At 44.7% G+C, this 19,134-nt stretch overlaps 4 protein-coding genes; 3 read left to right on the top strand and 1 right to left on the bottom strand.

The window, feature by feature from the left end:
* Nucleotides 1–28: 28 nt before the first annotated feature.
* GSTUM_00007548001 (uncharacterized protein) lies at nucleotides 29–4,162 on the top strand (the record flags this gene model as incomplete). XM_002839507.2 has 8 exons in its annotated part: nucleotides 29–1,686; nucleotides 1,755–1,789; nucleotides 1,839–1,853; nucleotides 1,967–2,405; nucleotides 2,471–2,714; nucleotides 2,778–3,394; nucleotides 3,515–3,780; nucleotides 3,878–4,162. Exons 1-8 carry the CDS (start codon nucleotides 963–965, stop codon nucleotides 4,160–4,162), a joined length of 2,625 nt encoding a protein of 874 aa, XP_002839553.1. The 5' UTR covers nucleotides 29–962.
* A 2,538-nt stretch (nucleotides 4,163–6,700) lies between these two features.
* On the top strand, nucleotides 6,701–7,840 carry GSTUM_00007546001 (uncharacterized protein). XM_002839506.2 has 3 exons: nucleotides 6,701–6,885; nucleotides 6,980–7,417; nucleotides 7,479–7,840. The coding sequence occupies exons 1-3, from the start codon at nucleotides 6,843–6,845 to the stop codon at nucleotides 7,694–7,696; spliced, it is 699 nt and encodes a 232-aa protein (XP_002839552.1). The 5' UTR covers nucleotides 6,701–6,842; the 3' UTR covers nucleotides 7,697–7,840.
* A 320-nt stretch (nucleotides 7,841–8,160) lies between these two features.
* GSTUM_00007545001 (uncharacterized protein) lies at nucleotides 8,161–9,429 on the bottom strand. XM_002839505.2 has 5 exons: nucleotides 9,119–9,429; nucleotides 8,507–9,041; nucleotides 8,446–8,473; nucleotides 8,343–8,377; nucleotides 8,161–8,285 (listed from the first exon to the last, which is right to left on the bottom strand). Exons 1-5 carry the CDS (start codon nucleotides 9,331–9,333, stop codon nucleotides 8,244–8,246), a joined length of 855 nt encoding a protein of 284 aa, XP_002839551.1. The 5' UTR covers nucleotides 9,334–9,429; the 3' UTR covers nucleotides 8,161–8,243.
* A 176-nt stretch (nucleotides 9,430–9,605) lies between these two features.
* Nucleotides 9,606–10,950, top strand: GSTUM_00007544001 (uncharacterized protein). XM_002839504.2 has 4 exons: nucleotides 9,606–9,881; nucleotides 9,959–10,067; nucleotides 10,118–10,435; nucleotides 10,493–10,950. The coding sequence occupies exons 1-4, from the start codon at nucleotides 9,661–9,663 to the stop codon at nucleotides 10,544–10,546; spliced, it is 702 nt and encodes a 233-aa protein (XP_002839550.1). The 5' UTR covers nucleotides 9,606–9,660; the 3' UTR covers nucleotides 10,547–10,950.
* The last annotated feature ends 8,184 nt before the right edge of the window (nucleotides 10,951–19,134 follow it).

Below are 19,134 nucleotides of genomic sequence, written 5' to 3'. Positions count from 1 at the left end.
AAATGATAGAGTCTCGATAACGCTGGAGGTATCCTACCCTATAGAGGGTGAGAAAACGGGTACACCTACCATACCATGCCTGCCTGCCTCGTACTCGTACCCACGCTCCCTCAAATACATACCGGTATCAAGGGCTCCAAAAACAAGGGAAAAAGAAAAGAAAGAAAACACAGAAGGAGCTGTTCCAACTGCACGCACACACACATCCAAATACGCTCACTCACACTACCAGTTATTTCATTCACTCACTCACAACTGCCCGTGCCCACCACGTCTCCGCGTCTATCATACTACTCGAGTAGAGTGGACAACAGATCCCCACCCCACCCCCGCCCGCTTCTCGCTGTTACTTGCCTGCTTCTCTCCTCTCCCTGAGTCCCAAGTCAGACTGTTCCCCAATTTTTTCTCTTGCCACCAGGAAAACTTATTCACACATCTCGAATCCCGATACAACTAAACTCTACCCTTCCCGCCCTTCGCTTGTCCTTGACTGATCTCAAAGGACTCCCCTCTCCCCCCTCCCCGCCGAAATAATCCCCCCCCCCGAATTTACTTAAATCCTTTTCGATTTTGATTTTATTCAACTCTTATCGGTATTCTTGCCTTATTTTATTTCATTTTTCTTAAAAAAAAAATAACTGTGGCCCGCGAGACACACATCCCTCTGTGGCCCACCCGCCCCAGTAGTAACAGACCAAAGGAAGCAACCCTTCAACCCAACCCCCTTCCCCTTCCAACGTTCAAATTGAGGCTCGCTCCTTGCTGCTTTGCACCACCCTAAGCCTCGCTCCCCGATCTCCACACTACACTGCCATTCCCTGTGTGTTAGGTTTCTCTCTATCGTCAGCCTTCACCTTAAGGGTGTGACGAGTGCTCGCTCCGCTCGCACTTCCCACACACACCTCTTCCCCTTCCTTTCCCATCTCCGATCTCTAAGGATCGAGGGTTTGACCTTAATCATGATGGAACTGGATGGAAACGAGTACGATCGCTATCTGGCCGCAACTAATGCTTTCCCAAGCCTGCCCACCGGGAGGAATGCAAGTGCCCGAGGAATCAACGGTCACGGCCCACATGGTCATAGCGCTGTTGACAGACCTGGAGTGGGTGGTCGACGGGCGTCAACGCCTGGTATGGTTGGCGCCGTGGGAATGGATGAGATTGTAGCTGAGAATGCACGCGAGTTAAGGCGGAGGTCCCTGGCTAATGGCTTTAATCTGGACTTTATCGAGGTTGACGACTCGGAAGCCGATACCTTTTCGCAGATGGTGAGTCCCGGAGCCTTCAGTGCCGGTGACATGAGCCAGATGGGTAACGAAATGGGTCGGTTGCCGACTACAATTGAATCCTTTTCCGAAATGGATGCTTCTGCCCCCGAACTGAGCGCCGTGCGAATGATGGGAGTGGGAAATATTTCGGGTCCAGAAATTCAATCCTCAATCTCGATGTATGCTGATCCACAAGTGCTATCGGGAACATCCCACTCGAGTCCCGTGACCAATTCCATGGCAGTCTCAGTGCCCCAAAGTCCAGTAGGCCCCCAAATTCCTGGCTCTCCTTTAGGTCCCGGTTCTCATGGACACCGAATGTCGGTCGACTCCATAACATCCTCTCCCATGGCCCAGATGCACATGGCCCAGATGTCAAATCAGGGGATGGATCAATCTCTTATGGACCCGATGGGAGGTGGGTCTTTATATACTTGCTTAGCCTCGGTCACCATTCGTATAAACTCTAACATTTTCGATCGTCAGGGATGACACCTTCGTCACAATACTTCCCGATGGACGTCCATAAACACTTCACAGAAACGACCTAACTCTTCTTCGGGCGCCTAGCTGTTGGGAATCTTGGTTAGCTTGAACTTATTCATGTCTTGTTTCATGAGACAGCTTCATCTTGTTTTTGATGGAGCCTCCCCCCGGGCCTTACGTTGTTGCTAATACAAGTACCATCATAAATACAGTATAGGGTAGCAAATAGGCCTAATCCACAAATCAACATCGGAGCCGTAGACCTGTCTTGCTCCTTCGTCGTAACAGATGCACGGAAATTCGACAACCCAATCGTGTACTGTAGTGCCACATTCGAACGTTTGACTGGCTACACAAAACATGAGATTCTGGGTCGAAATTGTCGATTCCTCCAAGCCCCCGATGCCAAGATTGTCCCGGGCGTGAAAAGGAAGTACGTCGATGACGATGCCGTTTACTACCTCAAGAACCAGATACAGGCAAAAAAAGAGGCACAAACATCGCTCATCAACTACCGCAAAGGAGGACAGCCATTTACTAATCTCTTGACCATGATCCCCATCACGTGGGACAGTCCGGAGGTTGTATATTTTGTTGGCTTCCAGGTAGACTTGGTTGAGCAGCCTGGGGCAATGGTTAACCGAAACAAAGGTACAAAGCCAGTACCCCCCAATCAATGGATTTGGCGATTTACGGAGCTGACTGAGTAGGATCAGACGGATCGTTCGCGATCAACTACCAATACAGCCAATTACCAACCTACGTTCCAGCCGCCGCCGCGGCATTGGTTATGGATTCAGCGAGGTCAGGGCTGACGGTTGCCAGGGATGATGTGTCCCATGTATTGAGTTCATTCGGGAGTGGGGATTCTGAGTTCCACTCTAAGAGGATACTCGACAAAGTTCTTCTGGAGAATACCGACGATGTGGTACATGTTCTATCGCTGAAGGGCCTTTTCTTGTACTGTTCCCCAAGCATTCGAAAAGTTTTGGAGTACGAACCCTAGGAGCTTGTCGGAACTAGCCTCTCTGCGGTCTGTCACCCCAGCGACATTGTACCTGTGACAAGAGACTTGAAGGATACATCCTCGAGTACTTCGGTCAACGTCGTGTTCCGAATCCGACGAAAATTCAGCGGGTATACGTGGTTTGAAAGTCACGGTAGCCTACACACAGAGCAGGGGAAGGGCAGAAAATGCATCATCTTGGTTGGAAGGGAGCGACCAGTCTACAGGCTCGGTTGGAAGGAGGTTCAGGTCACAGGAGGAATTGGAGATAATGAACTCTGGACAAAAATGTCAACAAGCGGGATGTTCCTTTTCGTCTCGTCCAATGCCAAGACATTACTTGACCGGGATGGCGAGGAGTTGACCGGCACAAGCGTTCAAGCACTCATGAGACCTGATTCGAAGAATGAACTCGGAAGGGCACTGGAGAATGCAAGGAATGGGACAAAGGCGACCGTTAAGCACGAGATTCAGAATAAGCGAGGCCAATTTTTGCAGGCTCTCACGACGTTGTTTCCAGGTGATGGCACGGAAAGCCAGAAGCCTACTTTCCTCGTTGCGCAGACGCGGTTACTAAAACACACCCGAGCTTCGGCAGGCAGCCCGACAAAGAACCACCAATCCGACACGCTGAGTTCTGCAGCGTCCACACCTTCATGGAGCAACAACTCGCCCAATCAAGCTGTACATATGACCAATGGGGCTGATAAAACACCACCTGATTCCCGAGAAAATAGTGCAGAAAGTACGGCAGACGAGAACCTTTTTGAGGAACTCAAAACGACCCGATCAACCAGTTGGCAGTTTGAGCTTAGACAGCTGCAAAGGACAAATAAGAGACTGGTAGAAGAATTGAGTAGCCTCGTGGCCTTACGCAAGAAGAGAAAGAGAAGAAAGGGAGTGGACCAACTCGAGAAGGATTGCGCCAACTGTCACACCCGAGTTACTCCGGAATGGAGGAGAGGGCCGAGTGGAAAGAGAGATCTGTGCAACAGCTGTGGACTGCGGTACGCCAAGTTGGTAAGCTTTCTCCCATAAAAGGCAACCTCACACAGTCCCGCGGGCCGCGTTTGGCTCTATTGGGTCGATGGCGATGTGCTAATTGCGGGGAAATCAGATTGGACGAGTATCCCCACGAACAGCAACCTCAAATTCAGACAAGGGCAACAGGAGCCCAACACAATCCCAGTCATCGCCAATCACCACCCACTCTCTGGGAGACTCTCCTCATTTGTCCTCAGCGAAGACGGCAGGAATGACGCCGATACCGATATCACCCGTGCATCAGCAACTGAGGCGAGGAAGCATGAGCGGGAACATGCCGACGCTCCAGCCACATCCTACCTCCGCACCTCACATCAACGGGAATGGGGAAATAGAGATGAAGGTCAACGGGTCATGACAACCCTCCGCGTGGAATGGGCGACTTGTTTTCCTTTCTCTTGCTTACTTGCCCCCCCCCCTACACTTGACCTCTTCTTAACCATCCCTCTTGTCACTACTTGTGTTTATATTCAATTACAACCGCCCCTCCCCCAATTTCATCTGCTTGTTTTGACATTTTCTTGTCCGTGATTGTACTTTACTCCAATTGTCGAGAGTTGGTAATGGGGTTTTGCATGAAAATTCACTGTTTGCTTTGTTTCCTCCCCAGTTTCTGCTTCTCATCGTTTTTGTTTTCGATTATTTCCTGTTTCCTCTGTCTTATTCATTTTCTCCCCTAATGCATTACGGACCTCTATTTTTGTATCCATTTAAACGATCGCTGCATGGGGTTGGGGTTTTTCCTTTCGGGGTCCTTTTTTTTTTTTTTTTAGGACGGTTGCTCGTTTTTTCGTCCGCTAGCTTGGCCTTCCCGCCAGGAGATTTTTGGAATATCATACTTTTATATATCATAGCATTCGCTTTTTTGCCCTCGCGGCACCTTACCTTTTTCCCGTCCTCCCTCCCTTTTTCTTTTTCCACGGTCGTTTTGGTAGAAAGGCTGGGTTTGGTGGATCGATGGGCTATCCTCTGTAGTCTGTCTCGTCTCATTTTATCTTGGTTATGATACCTTTTTCTAATTCCTAGCACTGTGCTGTGTTTGCGGTTAGGGAGTGAGATTGATGCGAAGTGAAGTGAGGTGAAGTCAACTGACAAGGCCAGAGGGAGACAGCGTTGTAGCCCAAGTGAGTAGTACAGTACAAGTAGTGCTGGGGGTCATATGAGTTGATGCCGGCATGCACGATATGTACCAGTACAATACCGGTACGCGGAATACCGGTACTGTACCAATACTCCAAGCTACTACGCACCCAACACTCCAAACGTGAGGTGCGGGGAAAGAGCAGAAATTCAGCACAAAAAACACCATCTACCGTACTTACCTGCCTGCAAGCACCAGCATCACAATACCATTCATCATACTATAACCACCCCTCCCCAGTCGTGTACTATCACTAGGATAGCACAACTACAATAACATATCATATCAACAAGGGAATAAAATCCTATGGTATGATACCTACGCGCTGTTGAGTTCAAAAATATATACCCTTATATATTCCAGAGAGGGGTAATTCCTGTACCACCCATTTGATTTAGCGCATGAAGTTTTTTTCTTTTCCTTTTCCTCCTTCGTTAGTTAGGGGGGGGGGGGGTGGATGGACGGATGTTGTCTAGGATGCTAAGAGTGGAAGGGTAGAATTGCCGGTGACAAGCAAGCAACGATATCACAGAATTAGGCTGCCTTTGATGACGGGTCAGTATTCACATTTTTCGGCATTCGAGGAGAGCGGAGGAGGGGGGAGGAAAGAAGAAGTGGAAAGGGAAGTGAAAGGGGAAAAGGAAGATTACCAGGTTAAGTTTTTTATTATAATAATATCTTTGTGGTAGTGGTGGTGGGGAGAGAGAGTGGAAGAGGGAAGAGAAAAAGGATGGGTTACATACTACTCGTACTTATTTCCCGTTACGCGGCTGTCGTCATAATAGGATGGGTAAAAAAGGGGGGGGGGGAATTGATGACGATGATGAGGAGGAGAGGTAATTTAGGTTGTTGTTGAATTGTTTTTTATTATTATTATTATTTTATTTGTAGGGTATCATAGTCCATCTATCTACCTGCCTTGCCGAAGCATGTATACTAACGTCATTACTCGCAGTTTGGGTCTTTTTTGGTTTGACGTTTGTGAATAGGACCGCTATTGCATAACAGTCAATAAAAGTAACCACCAAATTCTGGGGAAATTTTTTTTTTTTTCCAGCCCGAATCTGATGTTGGGAGTGGAAAGAAGGAAAAAAGATTATGCAATGACGGTTTTTGTGTTTACACACAGAACAAAAACGTCACCCCGCATCACGAGTGAAATTATTGAAGTGAGCACACACTTCTAACCTTTTACCCTCTAAGTGCGCGATACAACCTCACAGCCCATCACAAAAACTCACTCGACAATTCCGGTAAATTTTGTAATTTACTGAAAAAAATAAAAAAAATAAAAATAGGGATTGACAAATCGTTTACCGTACCGTTACCGGAAAATCAACTCCGTTATCGCGCAATCAACGCAGGGAAACACCCCCCCCCAAAAAAAAAAAAAAAGAAAGAAAGAGAGAAAGAAAAGCGGCTACCCCCGTTTTCTCGTCTCCAATCCCGTAAACCAGTCCAAGTACGAGTACTTTGTACTCGAATAGATAACGAGGAGATTACACATGTTTCGCATTTGACTCGCTTGTAAGCGAGACAGGGGAAAGGGGGGGATTGTTAGGCTAGGCTAGGCTGGGCTAGGCTTTTTCTTTTTTATCATAACTTTTCTTCCTTCCAGAAACGAAGGAAGACCCCGAAGAACGCGCTGTTGAGGCTTGAATTGAACTTGGCCGGTTTGGTCGGTCGGTTGGTCATCTCTCTCTTTTCTTTTCTTTTCTCCCTTTCTTTCTCACTTTGACATAAAACCCTTTTTCCGGCTTGCTATTTTACTGGTTGCCCGTAATATCTGCCCGAGGGAAGATCTCTTTTTTTCTTCTTCCCCTTTCTGTCCAGATCTAGAATTTCTTTCGCACTCAATTGATCAAAAGAGGGAGGAGAAAGAAGAAGAAGAAGAGCGATGGAAACGATATCCATCACTGTCTGCGGTGACGGCGGGACTGGTAACCATTTTCCCCCACCTCTTTCACTCACTCGCTCACATATCGCGATCGAACAACCCATATCATTACTGACGAACGAATAATGATGATATAGGTAAATCCTCCATCTCCCTCCGCCTGGTCCGCAGTAAATGGACGCACGAGTACGACCCGACGGTGCAAGATTCCTACAGCGTGACCCGCACCGTCGACGGCCGCGAGTACTCCCTACACCTCACCGACACCGCCGGGCAGGAGGAGTACCGTGGCCTCTGGGCCTCGCACAACCTCGCGGCCGACGCTTATCTGCTCGTTTACGACATCACCAATCACGATAGCTTGTTGGCGCTGGATTACTTCCACAACTTGGTCGAGATGGAGGAGGAGGGGCGGAGCGTTCCCGTCGTCAAGATCGTCGCGGGGAATAAGTGCGATCTGGCGGAGGGCAGGCAGGTCTCCAGTCAGGAGGGACTGGCCTGGGCGCGGGGTCATGAGTGTGGGTTTATGGAGACGAGCGCTAGGAATATGGTTAATATTGAGGAGACGTTTGCTCGTATGTTTGGTTGCTTCGGGGGGGGAAGTGATGGCGATGATGACTAACGGGTGGATTATAGTGCTCGTACGCCGTGTCGTCGCCGCGAGAGAGGCTGTTGCCAATGGCACGTTGGTCCCCGCTTCCTACCGCAAGTTCTCTTCCGCTACTGCTGGTCCTGCTGCTTCTGCTTCCGGTCCTGTTGCTCGAGACAGTGAGAAACAGCAAGAAGTTCCGCACTTGACTTACGATAATCGTCCACCGCCAAGTAAGTGGGGGAACTGTTGCACCATTTGTTGATCCTTTTTCTTTTTTACATAATAACCTTTTATTATATCCCTACTCCTGGCTTTTCATGTTACCGGTACAATGTTACCCTTAACTGCCCGACAAAAGGGGGATCTGTATGATGAACGGTGGAGGTATTTCCCGTTTCACGAAGGTCTACGATAAAACCGCTTGTGCATATCCTTTATTTTTTTTTATGGGGCTTTCTTGTAGATAGGGGAAGGGGTAGGTAAAATTGGCGGAGTTTTTTTTTTTCTCCTGTGGGAAAAAACGAAATAGGTTGCAATTGATATGATACCCATATTTGCTTTTGCTTTTTGTTTTTTTTCTCTCTTGAGTTTGCTTTTACATCCAGATGGTTCAAGAGGGATTTGGGTTTTTTTTCCCTTTTCCTTTTTCTTTTATTCAACGTGGATATAGGGAAATTCTCTGGCTGGGTGATGTATAACTTGTACTCGTATTGCATAATACCGTAATGCTGAATTTCTAATTTCTTCTCCCCTCTAATGCTTTATTTATATTCTACTTGTAAAAAGTATAGGTCTCGATACAACGTGTATTAGTGGTCGATCTTGAGTGAAAAATCCACGTGCTGGGTGCTCTGCGGGTATCAACTTTGTTAGCCAATCATCGGAATGACAACATGCGATATACAAACCTGATGGATCGAGCTGGTGGAAATAATATCGATATCTGACATTCCCATTAGCATCCACCACCTTCCCCAGGTTTTCCAACCAAGGATCAAACAAAAAACAAACCATTGCACAAATACCCCTCAACATTATCCTCCGTCAGCCCTCCCGAGCACTCGAGTAGAACTTGGCGTCCTTTCTCCGCCCACCTCTTTTTCAAGTTCGCCGCAGAGGCCTTCAATCCGTCTCCTGTGAAATTATCCAACATGACAATGTCCGCGCCCGCAGCAATTGCCTCATCTGCCTCCTCCTCACTTTGCACTTCTACCTCTACCTTAACTACAAAGCCCCCTACGGATTTCGCCGCAAGGACGGCTTTTGTGATCGACCCCTTTGACCAAATGTGGTTATCCTTCAGCATGATCATGCTGCTAAGGTCGTATCTATGTTGATCTACACCCCCGACCAACATTCCATATTTCTCCACAAGCCGGAACCCTGGGGTCGTCTTTCTTGTACCCGCCAAAATTCCCGAGTACCCAGCTTTCCGCACGAGCTCTAGTAACCGACGGGATTTAGTAGCAATTCCGGAGCACCGTGCCAGCGTATTTAGTGCCACGCGCTCGCCAAGGAGTAGGTTTCGAGAGGGACCCTTTACGGTGGCTATCGCGATCGGTTTGGCAGCGGGGAGGAAGGTGCCTTCTTGGGCGTGCCATTCTACGCTGAGTTTTCAGGTATGGTTAGATCTCTATCTGGCAGGTGGGGGAAATTGGCAAGGGAAAGGAAGGGGGAGGACTACCTGCACCCTAACTGGGTAAAGACTTCATCAAAGAATGGAACCCCCGCGAGCACCCCCGGAGATTTAGCGTAGAGAGTTGCGGTCTTGGGATCTTCACCGACCACAAAGCCGCCGTAGTCGAAGGTTGGAGTGTCTTCTGTTAGCCAGGAGGCGATTATTTGTTTGTAAGTGTTTGGAAGGAGGTGTGCTGTGTTTCCGTGCTCGAGAGGGGCCATTCCGGGTAGTTCAATCGGTGGAGAGAATTAAAATTTTTGGAGTAAATTGGGAGGAATAGATTGATTTCCTGGATTTTTTTTATGAATAGAGAAAGCGGATAGTGGTGATGTGGACTAAAGGGGGGGAGGGGAAAAAGCCTTTAAAGCATCTTCGACAAAATTCTTGAAACGGTCGTCTTCGCCACGTGCCCCGCCATCGCCGCGTCCAACCGAGCATCCTTGAAGAACCAAAAGGTCACCGACTAGGGTAGTCGACTAAACTTAAACCTCCAGCTTCACTAGAGCTGAGCAGCCCAAAACAACGCCTTCTCCTCAAGAGCTCCTCCGATGAGTGCACCAAAGTATCAGCCGTACGCCCCTTCACCATACTCCTACACCCCCTCACCACATTCCTTGTCAACAAGCATATCTCTGGATGAAGAGGTCAAGCTTTCAACAACGGTACAACAACGAGAGCTGAACGAGTCGCTCGCGGAGATCTATAGTATTATCGTTACACTGGACTTTCTGGAAAAGGCTTATATCAAAGATAGTATCAGCCAGGAGACGTTTGCTACCCCCTATCTCTCGGGGATACCCAAGCTGTGTGTGGCAAGGCACTGATGACGATGCTTCGGTACGATAGTTATACCCCCACATGTCTCAGACTTCTCGGACAATACAAGACGATCCTCAAGAACCCAGACGTAGCCTCTGCGTTTAAAGATCTGGAGACGTTTAAATCTGCCTACCATGTTTTTCTCCCTCCCTCCCTACCATACCCCACTCCTTCTAACTATCATAGCTATCATACCCCTCCGCAACCGAACGTCTAAAAATTGGCGTCCCAGCAACATTCGAGCATGCCCCCACAACCTCATCAGCAATCTCTGCTCGTGCAGCAGCGGAGGCTACCCAGAACTTTATCACATTCATGGACGCGCTTCGTCTGCACTACACTGCGAAGGACCAATTGCACCCGTTGCTCAGCGACGTAATCACCTCTGTGAATAATGTTGCTGGGGCAAAGGAGTTTGAAGGGAGGCAGTCGATTGTGCAGTGGCTGATTATATTAAATCAGATGGGGGCTGGTGATGAGATCACTGAGGCGCAAGGGAGGCAGGTATCTTATTATCCTTCGGGGGGCCCGAAAGAGTTTTGGTTCGCTGACTGAGGGTAGATGTTATTCGATATTGAAAATGCCTATAATGAGTTTTACAAGAATTTGCAGTAGATCAGTGGAGCGGACGGAAGGGTGGAATCTGGTCTGGTGGAGGGGAGTTGTAAAGTGCTTTGTCTTGATTTGTATTGTTTTGCTCAGTTGGGGATTCCCGTAATGTAATGTAATTTAGTTGGTTGTTGTGAGTCCTTCCGGGTTTGCCCGATTTCGGGCAAGTGTCAGCTCCCCCTGTAGCCACAACCGGGCTGTTGGCTCGAGTGATGTGGTGAATTCTGCCGTCGAGGAGTTCTGGATTGTCTGCATAAAATTGCCTGTTTTGATCAATGCCCGACTCTTTGGCTTTTAGTCTAGACTCTGGAGGGTGGGAGGGTGGAGAACCGTGGCCGATTTTTGGTATTCCTAGAATGCTTTATGCTGGTTGATAGATGTTTAGTTGCTCGCTCTGGCCATCACTCATATCATGGGAACGCTACGAGGTGGAAGTGTCAAGAAAGAGATAAAGGACAAGATACTAGGACAAATACTTATTATAATCACCAAAAGCTACCTGCTTTCTGGAAATTTTCCTGCCTGGAATCCACCTAGTAGCAGAAGAAGTACCCTTTTCAAAGTTAACTAAATTTAGCAGATACTTAACTACCTATCCTCCATCATTGTTGTATGGTATTTGCACAATACTAGTAGGAGGTGCTAAGAGATTAGAATGTAATAATCTGTTTATAAAACTTGAAAATGATTACCAAAAATTCATAACAGAGAAGATTTATAAATATACAGTTACTCGGCAGAAGTGTTTGTGATCTGAGACAATGTTTAATTGCGGTTGTGCCATATAGTGGGGTAGTACCGGTGGGGTTGTCAATGGGTATACGCTTGCGCGAGTTCAAGTTCAAGATCAACAACCACTGGCACCTCTCAACATTCAACGGTCAATTGACCTGCCATAAATTAAACTAGCTAATATTTTGTATAACCTCCCCTTACTTCTAAAACTGCAGCCATCCTATCAGGCATTGATTTCCACAACTTCTCAAAAAACTCCTCAGGAATTGTCTCCTAAACCAATGGTAATACATGTGCAAGTCTTCTCCTAACAGCCTCTTTTCCTCCTGGAGTATTTGCAATCCTTGGATACTGCTAGTGCAATTGCTTTTTAAGCTCAACCCATACATGCTCAATAGGATTTAAATCAGGGGAATAAGAAGGGTGGTCTACAACCTCAATACTGTTTCTCTCCAACCAATCCATAACACTATATGCCTTGTGAACAGGAGTATTATCTTGCTGAAAAAGAATATCTTCAAGTTGTATACCAAAGGAAATCATTTAATGAATAACAGGAAAAATATATTTTCTCAAAAGTCTAACATACTTGGTCTTATTGATAGTTTGAGTAATAGGAACTAATAGACCTTTTCTTTTACCCCAAAAGTACCCCCAAACCATAAGCAAGATTTCCTTATCCTTCTCCTTTGGGTGTACACAATCAGCCAACTACTTCTTTGCAGGTTCTCTGAATACCCATTGCTGCTTTGGATCCTTAAATTTCTCCACACTGCACTCATTACTCCAAATCACCCTTTCAAAATTCTCAGCTGTCCAGTCCCTATAAGCTGTAGCCCATCTCAATCTCTTAGTTACATGATCAGGCTTTAGCCTAGGTCTTGACTTGGCTATCCATTTTTTAATGTTTGCTTCTCTGAGTACCCAGTCCACTATGCAGGCAAATTTAGTAGACAATCATATCCAGTCATTCTGAGTAGTATGAAGAGTTATCAGTATTAAGAGAAACACTGGGTGCATAGTGATCTCTGAAGGTGCATCTGGTCATTTTCCGGTTGGACTTGGCTGCCTGTATAATTGTATGACTCTGTTGACCACTCAAAATGGAGGTGCGACTGGGGTGAGGGAGATTTTCAAGAGATTGATGTTGACATACTCGGGCAAGAAAGCTCTTAACTGTTGTCCATGAGTGTCTAATAATTTGAGCCACTAAGGCAATATTCCTGAGGTAGTAGAAAAAGGTGATTATCATGCCCTTCTCTGCAAGGCTCATTTCTTTCCAGGTGGTTTTAGGTGGGGGTTTTTTTTTGCAGCATACTTCATATTTCCAGAACGCTTAACCATTGGTAAAAAAGGTAGAGGAAATTAATAAATTAATTAATTAGGTAAAGGAGGCTTCAGTGGGTGTAGATTTGTGAATGGTCACGGTCGCGCTGGGGTGAATGGTCATGATCAACTTTACACTTCGTTGAAAGATAGCATTTTAGCGAGGCAGCTTAGTCATCTGAGACCAGTTTCACGAACACTTCTGCTGAGTGACTGTATATACCTGTTATAATTTGAAGTCCAGATATAGTACAGTTGATATTGGGGGTATTCCGCCCTCAAGTTAGAATATTCTTATTGTTTTAGAAAAGAGTGAGTAGATATTATTTTAGAGGCATTCGGGTATTCACCAAGAGACAAGAAGCTTGAAAGCTTGGTTGGAGCTTTGAACTTGAGTCTTCCTAGTAGAGCCAGCTTGAGCTTACCTAAACTTATACTCAAGTCAGACTTGAGCTAAGTTTGAGCATTTGTCAATAGCTATAGATTTCCTTATACCACATGTTTATATCTACTATTCTAGGAGGCTAGCAGTATATTAGGAGTACTAGGATCTGATATCTAGGAGCCGTCCTAAGTAGGATAGCCCCACTTGGAATCGAAATCTCTAGTCCCCAACACCCTCTTCCAGCCCCCTTATGAGGCCTGTATGTATTCATACATATATATCTTAGTTCCGTCCTGTAACTACAATGCCACAGATTTAACAGTATCAGAAGAACACCGTATACGCCATTACTGTCTATCCAACCGGATCCTGTTCACAGGATATATGAGAGGGGACATTTGACTAGGTCTGGGAAGTAAAACGGAGTAAATCCGCCAACTACCCAGAGAGTTACTAGGCTTCAAAGGTGGAAGATCTTTGGTATTGGTAGTTGGAAATGGGACATTTCTGCACAACTGATATGATATTGAATGTTAAAGGATTTCTACAAAAGGCCAATACATTCTCATCTATTCTACAATAATTACAAGAGTCTAGAACTTTTAGGAACACTACTAAGGAACTCAATGGACTTTATAGAGTGTTACAACTAAGTTCAGGGATGCATCGTGGTTGTGGAAATTATTCCCAATACCAAACAACAACTAAAGTCCTATTACCTAGAACAACCAAAAGTTGCCAATTGAGGGAATATCTACCAATCTGGTAGAATAGCTTCCTGCAGATTAGTAGGAAGTCATCTGGAAGATATCTGTATGTTGGATCCGGAGTTATGGAGGTTGAAAGTTGGTGACTTAGACTGAGATGATCAGTAGACTCAGAGTCATCTAGGCCAATTGAAATTAATTTATAAATGGAGGTTTATCTAGGAAGACTGATAAAATTACTTGTTTTATTTATAACTACTAATAGTAAAGTAAAATAAGATTGAATTGTAAAATAAGATTATATTATTAAAGACTCTTCTCTATTGCTAAATGATGTCTAAAAGCTTAGGAGGCACTTAAATATTTACATTTTATGTCTGAGTGTTCACAGACTACGTCTATTTCTCATATAAATTATGTACCTCTTTAACTATAACTTATAAGATCGGGGATTCTCCTGAAGTGCGAACACTAGGAGACCCTGAAAACCATCACACCCTCTTTGGTAATTACTATTTTACCAATTGGGAACTGTACTGTTCCCAATAGTAATTATCCAATCTTTAAAGTTATTAAAATGATGCCCTAGTTCTCAAGTTGAACTAAGTTGGCCTCAATTGTTTCCACTATTGATGAAATGATCAGTTTTATCTACATGTCACGCCAGCAGGTGCAGTCCTAGGTGTAACCTTCCTAGGTAGCTGACTTTAATTCACCATAACTCCTGATTCAACTAATGGATATCACTAGATAATTTCCTAGTAATTTGCAGGAAGCTATTCTACCAGATTGGCAGATAATCCCTTGGTCGGCAACTTCTGGTTATTTTAGGTAATAAGGCTTTAATTATTATTAGGTATTGGTGATAATTCCAACAACTATGATATATTTCTTGACCTAGTTATAACACTCTGAGAAGTCTATTGACTTCTTCGGTAGTACTCCCTAGGGGTTCTAGACTCTTCTAATTATTGTAGGGTGCCAGTGGAGGAAAATGTGTTGGATCTTCGCAGAAATCCTGTAACATTCAATATCATATATTTATGCAAAAATGTCCTGTCACCTACAGCTTTGACAAAAAATGTTCCATCTTTGAAGCCTAGTAAGTCTCTGGACAGTTGATGGATTTACTCTGTTCCACTTTCTAGACCTAGTTGATAGTCTCCTCTCATATATCCTGCAAGCAAAATCTGGTCAGACAGACAGTAGTGATGTATGTGGTATTATTCTGGCACCTTCAATTCTGTGATATTATAGTCATAGAACACAACTAAGATAGATATGTATGATGATATGTGGGCCCCTGTTAGGCGGAGAAAACCTGACAAACTCCATTGTTGTCTAGGCCAACCAAAATTCATTTCTGTAGATAGAGATTGTCTAGGAAGGCTTGGACTTCACTTGTTTCATTTATGACTACTAAGAGTGAAGTAAAATAGGTAAAGTAGAATTGAATTGTAAAGACAATATTACATTTTTAAGGTCTCTTCTCTGTTGCTTGATGATGTTTAAAGCTTGGGAGGCACTTCGATATTTATATTCTGCATCTGAGTGTTCGCAGTCTATATTTATTTATTATACAACTATGTACTTCTCTGATTATAACTTGCAATGTTGTGTATTCTTAAAAGGTGTGAATGCCAGGGGACCCTGAAAATCACCACACTTTCTTCGGCAATCACAATATAACTAACTAGGAACCATACTGTTTCCAATAGTAATTGTCCGATCATTAGAGCCTTTAGCCTTATAGCCTAGTTCTTAAGTTGAACTGAGTTGGCACCAATTGTCTTCATCATTGATGAAATGATTAGTTTCATTTGTGGGTTGTATCTGTGAAGGTAGTCGTAATCGTAACCTTTCTTGGTCGCCTGACTTCAAACTTTCATAACTCTTGACCCAACTGATAGATATCTTCCAGAGGACTTCCTACTAATTTGCAGGAAGCTATTCTACCGGATTGACAAATGATTCCTTGGTCAGCAACCCTTGGTTGCTCTGGATAACAGGGTTTCAGTCGCTGTTGTAGTATTGAAAGTCATTTCCGCGGCTACAATGTATTCTGAAACCTAGTTGTAATACTCTGTGAAGTCCATTAGCTTCTATAGTAGTGTCCCTCAGAGTTCTAGACTCTTCTGGTTATTGTAGGGTAGATGCCAATATATTGGTCTCTTGTTGAAATCCTTCATCATTCAATACCATCTCGTTGTACGAAAATGTCCTGTTACCTATGGCTCATGACAAAGATGTTACATCTTTGAAGCCTAGTAACTCTCTGAGTAGTTGATGGATTTACCCTATTCTACTTCCAAAACCTAGCCCAAGGTCCCCTCTCATATATCCTAGGAATGGGATCCGGTCAGATGGATAGTGGTAACGCATACAGTTTTATTCCGATATTTTCAATTCTGTGGCATTATAGTCACAGGACGTAACTGAGATTGATATGTATGATGATGTGCAGGCCCCATAAGGGGGCCAGAGGGGGTTGTTGGAGACCAGGGATTCTGATTCTGAGTGGAGTTATCCTACTTAGGGTGATTCCTAAGTATCGGATTCTGGTATTCCTAATAGCCCCATAAGGGAGCTGGAGGAGGGTGGATTGGAGACTATGAGATTCCAATTCCAAGCGGGATTACCCTACTTAGGATTGTTGCTAGGTATCGGATCCCAGTACTTCTAATATGAGAGGTCTATTAAATACTCAGTTATATATTCTTAAAATAAAATAAAAAAAGCCTTTTAACATACTCAGACATGGCCATAGAGTTTATTTAATATAATTTAATCAGTATTTGATATATCACTAACAATTATATATTAGTAAATTTTGATATTTCAAATAATATAGGAAAAGTAACTATACCTCAAGATTAATATTTCAAGAATAATAGTTTCAGCAGAGAAATAAACGAAAAAGCAGGTAAACTAATATTCTTAAATAATAGTGCCATCTGCATTCTCCTTCCTTTGTATTTTCTTTCCTTGTAACTATTCCACCAATTCTCTAATTGATCCAACCTTTTTCCACCACTTAAATAGCTTACTCATATTCCTATAAGCTTATCTGTTAGACAAATATATCTTATAAGATTAGTATATGCTTACTGTATTCTAACCATCTCTAATATATCAATTGTAATATTTCAGCTTCTAGCTTTAGAAGCCAGACTTATATCTAATTTCTCCTCTTATTCACTAAAGCAAATAGTTGAGCAACTCTGTATATGTATAAACAAAGTGCTCTGAGAAGAGAGTAGAAAAGGAAGTACCAGGAACAAGAAGGAGAAAGGGAAGTAAGGAGATAGGGAGCAGAGAAAGTGATAAGAAAGAGGCTATCTATATGAAGAAAGAGAGATAGTTGAGGGGGAGGGGAATAGAGAGAGAAAGATAAGAGGTATAAGAGGAAGGAGAATAAGGAGAATAAGAAGAGAAGGAGACGATTCAAGAGAGTCAGTTCTCATTTGCTGAAAATAAATAGTAGAAAGGAGCAGATTTGAAGTTGGGATATGGGACTACAATCAGGTTCCAGGAGCCTGAGAGCTAGATATACTGTCGTGGTTGAGGATGGATATGGAGAGAAGCTGAGAAAAATGGGGGGAATTGCGGTGGGTATTTGTATTTGAATAGGCCAAATATTTCGCAGTAACTTTGTGTGCGAGTGAGGGGATTCCCGGGGGACTGCGGGCGGGTTAACCCGATATATCCGCACTATCCGGGTGCAGCATGGTGGTGCACTCGATGTTTGGAGAGAGTGTTGAGAATTTTCTGCAATTGAGTGTGATAGCTAGCATCAGGAGTCTTGTAGGACCGTATTGTCAGAATGTTTTCCATATCAACTGATTGCTATAATTTGTGTAATGGATTATGGATCTTTAGTTTATTTACACTCTTCAATATGGAAACTGTATAAAGCACCTCACTTAGCAATAGAGACAAGCCTGTTAAGTGAAGAAGCTAGTACCCTTGTTGGAGGGTTGCAGTTTTGGTGAATCCTATATATAGTGGGCACGTGCGTGCGTGCGATATTGGAGATAGTGGTAGAGATAGGAGGAATAACGAGTTGAGAGTTCGTTATGAGATGCGATGCTTGAAAGTGGAAACCCCAAGTCCATCGTATAGTTGAGTGCGCAGCCTAATTGGGAGCATGAAGAAATTCTCCTGAGATTTCGGTACGATAACGAAGCCGAACAAAGATATACCATTTATAACAAGGTATTGGATCCAAAACCCAAATCTGAGATGGGGGCCATGATCGAGTAATGTCCCAGGGAGAGGACAAAGGATTTTAGCTTTGTGGCTTCTATTATCATGACGCCTCCGGGTTCGATATATTAGCCTACCATCTACCAACATTCCATACAAACTGCTTAGATCCATCGGTGGAGGTGGCGAAGCTTCATGCTCGCCCCATGCTCACCGCTGCACATACCCTCCCTCCCATTTCTGCACCCGCCTGGGACCTTGCGCGAGCGTATTATTTCTATCTCCAAAGCGGTTAGCGGACTGTAGTGAGGTCCGGGGCCAGGCGAGGGTAAGGGGGAAAAGGGAAGAAAAGGAAGAGCAGTCCCCGGTCTCCTCTAGGATCTATGCTTTGGCTAGTTGGATATTTCCTCGTTGGTGTGTGAAAGAGAGAGATCCAGTACGTAGGACTACGAGGGGCCGATTGCCTGCTTCCCCTCATCCTCAGAGGGGTATAATACCGGACCCCCTGTAAGGTACTGCTCAATTTAGATGAAAGAGCTGTAAGCAGATGTCCTCTAGAGGAGCGGTTCAATATCCACGTTATTGGACACGGCAATAAGATTCCGTTCATCAGAATGCTCTCTCGTCCCTCGTCTTTTCCGTTGTCGTGCCAGGGAGCTTCTCGGTCAGTGCATTGGTCGTACATCGAAATGGAAGAACAGCTCGATCGCTCTAGCGGCTGTCATGGTATCATAGAGCACGTACGGGCCAGACCGGGAGCTGGGATTCCGCTACGGAAAGCGGGAGGGAAAGAGGGCAATATTGCAGTGCTAAAACGAGTTAGAGAGAGTTCAGGAAAATTACTCAAGTCAGGCGAAGTGGGAGCATAAAACTACAGACCAATTGGAACTGGGTGTGTGAGGAAATAGGAAACCAGATTATCTGAGAGGAGCAAAATGTTTCCTTCGAGTGGTAAAAGCACAAAAAACGGGTATCATCGACCCATTCCCACAGTCTAACGGTTAAGGGTCCAGTCAAAACTAATGTGCACAGGGAAACCTGGGAGCTCAACACCCCACCAGAGGGTGAGCGTAGCAGGCAACTAGAAATAAATAAAAAAGGGACAAGCCCTGGCTAGCCACCCGTCTGCTGCCTGAAGCGGTGATTCACCTTTATTCTTAATAGAGGAACCCATACCGGTGGTCGAGAAGGCGTTTTTCGAGCACCAAGTTTTGAGATATCCTACCATATTTATG

The sequence above is a fragment of the Tuber melanosporum genome (genome assembly GCF_000151645.1).
Source record: "Tuber melanosporum whole genome shotgun sequence assembly, scaffold_36, strain Mel28".
Classification (NCBI taxonomy): Eukaryota; Fungi; Ascomycota; class Pezizomycetes; order Pezizales; family Tuberaceae; genus Tuber; species Tuber melanosporum.
Note: the sequence above shows the minus strand (reverse complement) of the source record. Positions and strands in the feature narration are given on the sequence as shown.

What these genes read in the sequence shown, in the direction of transcription:
- GSTUM_00007545001 (XM_002839505.2), bottom strand. Translation starts at nt 9,333, where the DNA reads ATGGCCCCTCTCGAGCACGGAAACACAGCACACCTCCTTCCAAACACT. An exon ending in TTTACCCAGTTAGGGTGCAG is followed by an intron (nt 9,042 to 9,118) that starts GTAGTCCTCCCC and finishes CTGAAAACTCAG; the next exon opens with CGTAGAATGGCACGCCCAAG. An exon ending in GGGCGGAGAAAGGACGCCAA is followed by an intron (nt 8,474 to 8,506) that starts GTTCTACTCGAG and finishes GGGCTGACGGAG; the next exon opens with GATAATGTTGAGGGGTATTT.
- GSTUM_00007546001 (XM_002839506.2), top strand. Translation starts at nt 6,843, where the DNA reads ATGGAAACGATATCCATCACTGTCTGCGGTGACGGCGGGACTG. An exon ending in CTGCGGTGACGGCGGGACTG is followed by an intron (nt 6,886 to 6,979) that starts GTAACCATTTTC and finishes ATGATGATATAG; the next exon opens with GTAAATCCTCCATCTCCCTC. An exon ending in TATTGAGGAGACGTTTGCTC is followed by an intron (nt 7,418 to 7,478) that starts GTATGTTTGGTT and finishes GGTGGATTATAG; the next exon opens with TGCTCGTACGCCGTGTCGTC.
- GSTUM_00007544001 (XM_002839504.2), top strand. Translation starts at nt 9,661, where the DNA reads ATGAGTGCACCAAAGTATCAGCCGTACGCCCCTTCACCATACTCCTAC. An exon ending in CGTTTAAATCTGCCTACCAT is followed by an intron (nt 10,068 to 10,117) that starts GTTTTTCTCCCT and finishes TAACTATCATAG; the next exon opens with CTATCATACCCCTCCGCAAC. An exon ending in CTGAGGCGCAAGGGAGGCAG is followed by an intron (nt 10,436 to 10,492) that starts GTATCTTATTAT and finishes GACTGAGGGTAG; the next exon opens with ATGTTATTCGATATTGAAAA.